At 41.4% G+C, this 5,514-nt stretch overlaps 1 protein-coding gene across 25 annotated transcripts in view; it reads left to right on the plus strand.

The window, feature by feature from the left end:
* The window catches only part of DEPDC5 (DEP domain containing 5, GATOR1 subcomplex subunit), a 165,925-nt gene that overhangs the window by 45,460 nt on the left and 114,951 nt on the right, over positions 1–5,514 (plus strand). For all 25 annotated transcript variants that reach the window (XR_004262222.1, XR_004262223.1, XM_032256541.1 and 22 more), the window contains one exon: positions 4,854–4,923. Coding sequence is in view for 23 of the 25 variants with exons in the window: in XM_032256541.1 (XP_032112432.1) it covers positions 4,854–4,923 (70 nt within the window). In the remaining 2 variants the exon portion in view is untranslated. The remainder of the gene's footprint in view (positions 1–4,853; positions 4,924–5,514) is intronic.

Here is a 5,514-nt window from a genome sequence, read left to right on the forward strand (position 1 = left end):
TGGGTTCAGGCAATTCTCCTGCCTCAGCTTCCTGAGTAGCTGGGATTGCAGGCACGCACCACCATGCCCAGCTAATTTTTTGTATTTTTAATAGAGACGGGGTTTCACCATGTTGACCAGGATGGTCTCGATCTCTTGACCTCGTGATCCACCTGCCTCGGCCTCCCAAAGTGCTGGGATTACAGGCTTGAGCCACCGCACCCGGCCTGATTTTGTAATCTTATAATGGTATTTGGAATCACTTGCTGATTAAAACAAAAAAAGCTGTTTCATTATACAGTGTATTTCATGGTTTGTTTTGTTTTGTTCTGCTTTTTATTGAGACAGAGTCTCTGTCACCAGGCTGGAGTGCAGTGGTGAGACCTCAGCTCACTGCAACCTCCACCTCCCAGGTTCAAGTGATTCTCCTGCCTCAGCCTTCCGAGTACCTGGAACCACAGGCACGCATCACCGTGCCCAGCTAATTTTTATAGTTTTAGCAGAGACAGGTTTTCACCATGTTGGCCAGGATGGTCTCGATCTCTTGACCTCATGATCTGCCTGCCTTGGCCTCCCAAAGGGCTGGGATTACAGTTGTGAGCCACCCCACCCAGCTGTATTTCATGGTTTTAAGTTTAGTTCAGGAAATATGGTAAAAAGTAACTATAGCATACACAAAATTATATATTGTTTTGCAATTTCCTCAAATTTTACTTTATAGTAACTTAAAAGTCTCCTGAATTATTAGTTTATTACCCTAAATTGGATCTCTGATGCCAGTTCAGATAGAAGAGAGAATCATACTGCAGAGTCCAAGAACCGGGAGGGCCTAAGGCCTGCCTTTCACATTTCACTGTGAGTCTTGGTTACCTGAGCTACTCAAGGCATGAGATGGGTGGCTGCTCGTAGGGGTTGTTGTTCTCCTTCTGTCAGCAGATCATCTTCAGAAGCAAGCAAAGTCTTCCTACTACTATAGTGAGGCCAGAGACCCTACAAAACATAATCAAATTGTCTTCAGAGAGAACTTATTACCCCAGAGTTTTATTGGCTAATAATTTTTTTTTAAGTGTTCCTTTTTTATTTTTATTGTTTATTGACATATCATAGTTGTACATATTTCTGGAGCTCATGTGATATTTTGTTACATGTATACAATGTATAATAATCGAATAAAGGTAATTAGGATATCCATCACCTCAAACATTTTTCTTTTTGTTGTTGCTTTGTTTGAGAGAGGGTCTCACTCTGTCTCCCAGGCTGGAGTGCAGTGGCATGATCACTGCAGCCTCTACCTCCTGGGCTCAGACAATTCTCTCACCTCAGCCTCCCAAGTAGCTGAGACCACAGGTGTATGACACCACATCTGGCTAATTTTTTAAAACTATTTGTTGAGACAGGGTCTGTTTATTTTGCCCAGGCTGATCTTGAATTCCTGGGCTCAAGTGATCCTCCAGCTTCCGCCTCCCAAGCGCTGGGATTACAGCTGTAAGCCACAGCACCTAGTCAGCATTTATCTTTTCTTTGTGTTCAGAACATTACAATTCTTCTCTTCTAGTTATTCTGAAATATATAATAAATAACTGCTAACTGTAATTTCCTTATTTCACTATGAAATGCTAGAACTTATTCTTTCAATCTAACTGTATTTCTGTACCTATTAACCAACTTCTCTTCCCCCTCCCTATCCCTGCTTCCCTTTCCAGTCTCTGGTAATTACTGTTCTACTCTCTACCTCCATTAGATACACTCTTGTGTTTTTTAGCTCACACATCAGTGAGAACACACAATATTTGTTTTTCTGTGCCTGGCTTATTTCACTTAACTACCTCAAGTACTATCCATGTTGTTGCAAAAGACAGACTTTTTTTTTTTTTTAAATTTAATTTAATTTAATTTTTTTTCCCATTTATTTATTTTATTGCATTTTAGGTTTGGGGGTACATGTGAAGAACATGCAAAATTGTTGCATAGGTACACACGTGGCAGTGTGATTTGCTGCCTTCCTCCTCATCACCTACATCTGGCATTTCTCCCTTTACTATCTCTCCCAAGCTCCCCACCCCCCACCGTCCCTCCCCTATTTCCCCCCAACTGACCCCAGTGTGTAGTGCTCCCTTCCCTGTGTCCATGTGTTCTCATTGTTCAACACCCGCCTATGAGTGAGAACATGCGGTGTTTGATCTTCTGCTCTTCTGTCAGTTTGCTGAGAATGATGGTTTCCAGGTTCATCCATGTCCCTACAAAGGACACGAACTCATCGTTTTTGATGGCTGCATAATATTCCATGGTGTATATGTGCCACATTTTCCCTATCCAGTCTATCGTCGATGGGCATTTGGGTTGGTTCTAGGTCTTTGCTATTGTAAACAGTGCTGCAATGAACATTCGTGTGCACGTGTCCTTATAGTAGAACGATTTGTAATCCTTTGGATATATACCCAGTAATGGGATTGCTGGGTCAAATGGAATTTCTATTTCTAGGTCCTTGAGGAATCGCCACACTGTCTTCCACAATGGTTGAACTAATTTACACTCCCACCAACAGTGCAAAAGTGTTCCTATTTCTCCACATCCTCTCCAGCATCTGTTGTCTCCAGATTTTTTAATGATCACCATTCTAACTGGCATGAGATGGTATCTCAATGTTGTTTTGATTTGCATTTCTCTGATGACCAGTGATGATGAGCATTTTTTCATATGTTTGTTGGCCTCATGTATGTCTTTTTTTGTAAAGTGTCTTTTCATATCCTTTGCCCACTTTTGAATGGGCTTGTTAGTTTTTTTCTTGTAAATCTGTTTTAGTTCTTTGTAAATTCTGGATATCAGCCCTTTGTCAGATGGGTAAACTACGAAAATTTTTTCCCATTCTGTTGGTTGCCAATTCACTCTAATGACTGTTCCTTTTGCTGTGCAGAAGCTGTGGAGTTTGATTAGGTCTCATTTGTCTATTTTGGCTTTTGTTGTCAATGCTTTTGGTGTTTTGGTCATGAAGTCCTTGCCTACACCTATGTCCTCAATGGTTTTGCCTAGATTTTCTTCTAGGATTTTGATGGTGTTAGGTCTTATGTTTAAGTCTTTAATCCATCTGGAGTTAATTTTAGTGTAAGGTGTCAGGAAGGGGTCCAGTTTCTGCTTTCTGCACATGGCTAGCCAGCTTTCCCAACACCATTTATTGAACAGGGAATCCTTTTCCCATTGCTTGTTTTTGTCTGGTTTGTCAAAGATCAGATGGTTGTAGATATGTTGTGTTGCCTCTGAGACCTCTGTTCTGTTCCATTGGTCTACATCTCTGTTTTGGTACCAGTACCATGCTGTTTTGATTACTGTAGCCTTGTAGTATAGTTTGAAGTCCGGTAGTGTGATGCCTCCTGCTTTGTTCTTTTTGCTTAGAATTGACTTGGCTATGCGGGCTCTCTTTTGGTTCCATATGAAGTTTAAGGTGGTTTTTTCCAGTTCTGCAAAGAAGGTCATTGGTAGCTTGATGGGGATAGCATTGAATCTGTAAATTACTTTGGGCAGTATGGCCATTTTCACAATATAAATTCTTCCTAACCATGAACATGGAATGTTTCTCCATCTGTTTGTGTCCTCTCTTATTTCGTTGAGCAGTGGCTTGTAGTTCTCCTTGAAGAGGTCCTTTACGTTCCTTGTTAGTTGTATTCCTAGGTATTTTATTCTCTTTGTGGCAATTGTGAATTGACGTTTGTTCTCGATTTGGCTCTCCTTAAGTCTCTTATTGGTGTATAGGAATGCATGTGATTTTTGCACATTAATTTTGTGTCCTGAAACTTTGCTGAACTTGCTTATCAGTTTCAGGAGATTTGGGGCTGAGATGATGGGGTCTTCTAGATATACAATCATGTCGTCTGCAAATAGAGACAATTTGACTTCCTCCTTTCCTATTTGAATTCATAATTTTTTTTAAGCTTACCATCATCAGGTGGAATATGATTTTTTTATTGCCTAATAATTAAAATTGATCTAAAAAGTAAACTAATGTCAAATATCTAAGGGCTATAAAACTAGGATTTTTGGGCTGGGTGCAGTGGCTCAAGCCTGTAATCCCAGCACTTTGGGAGGCCGAGACGGGTGGATCACGAGGTCAAGAGATTGAGACCATCCTGGTCAACATGGTGAAATCCCGTCCCTACTGAAAATACAAAACATTAGCTGGGCATGGTGGCACGTGCCTGTAATCCCAGCTACTCAGGAGGTTGAGGCAGGAGAATTGCCTGAAGCCAGGAGGCGGAGGTTGCGGTGAGCAGAGATTGCGCCATTGCACTCCAGCCTGGGTAACAAGAGTGAAACTCCGTCTCAAAAAACAAAAAAACAAACTAGGATTTTTGGAATACCACTGGACATAACTGGAGTCTATCTTAGTGAGCCTATAGACCATCCAGGCACATTATATATGTGAGGATATAGAGTTCCAGAGAGATTAAATGGCTGCCTAGCATTGAACAGCAAGTTCATGGCAAAGCTACAGCTGTTAGTTTATACTATTTGAGATCACAATATTAAACTGTTTTTGACCTACAAAAGTAACAATTTCAGGCTGGGCACAGTGGCTCATGCCTGTATTCCCAGCACTTTGGGAGGCTGAGGTGGGAGGAACGCTTGAGGCCAGGAGTTTGAGACCATCCTGGTCAGCATAGCGAGACTCTGTCTCTACCCAAAAAAAAAAAACAAAAACCAAAAAACATAATTAATGTTTTGTAGTGACATCTTGCAAAAGAAGTTTAAGTTGGGAAGATCAGTGAAGCCGAAAACAAAGCCCATCTCAGGAGGGCTGATCCATGCCTTGTATTTTAACTGTGTTTTGAGTTTTAAAATAAAGGGGATTTAGATTAATGACTCTATTTTTTCTTTTACAGTTTCTACACATCCAAAAGCCAGCTCTTTTGTAACAGTTTCACCCCACGAATAAAACTGGCAGGAAAGAAGGTAAGTTTTTATTTTTGTTAAGACGGGGTCTTACTATGTGGCCTGGTCTTATCTTGAGCTCCTGGACTCAAGCAGCCCTCCTGGTTCAGCCTCCCAAAGTGTCAGGATTACAGACATGAGCCACTTGGCCCACCCAAGAAAGTAGATTTCATCAATCAGCAGAGAGCCTTTGTGGACCATCACACATTGATACGGTTATTTTAATCCTGAGGTACCCTCATCTTACCCCATGGTCATGAACAGGGTTAAGAAATTCATCTCCAAATTTTATAACTTTATACATTAGATAAATAAATAACAAGGCCAAGGCCAGACTGCATAAAATGCCTTTGGCAAAAATACAACCAATTAGTTCTTTTGTTTGTTTTAAGAATTCATTTTGGGGGCCGGGCACGGTGGCTCAAGCCTGTAATCCCAGCATTTTGGGAGGCCGAGGCGGGTGGATCACGAGATCAAGAGATCGAGACCATCCTGGTCAACATGGTGAAACCCCGTCTCTACTAAAAATACAAAAAATTAGCTGGGCATGGTGATGCGTGCCTGTAATCCCAGATACTCAGGAGGCTGAGGCAGGAGAATTGCCTGAACCCA

The sequence above is a fragment of the Sapajus apella genome, unplaced genomic scaffold, assembly GCF_009761245.1.
Source record: "Sapajus apella isolate SASKATOON/1434 unplaced genomic scaffold, GSC_monkey_1.0 scaffold95, whole genome shotgun sequence".
Taxonomy (NCBI): Eukaryota; Metazoa; Chordata; class Mammalia; order Primates; family Cebidae; genus Sapajus; species Sapajus apella.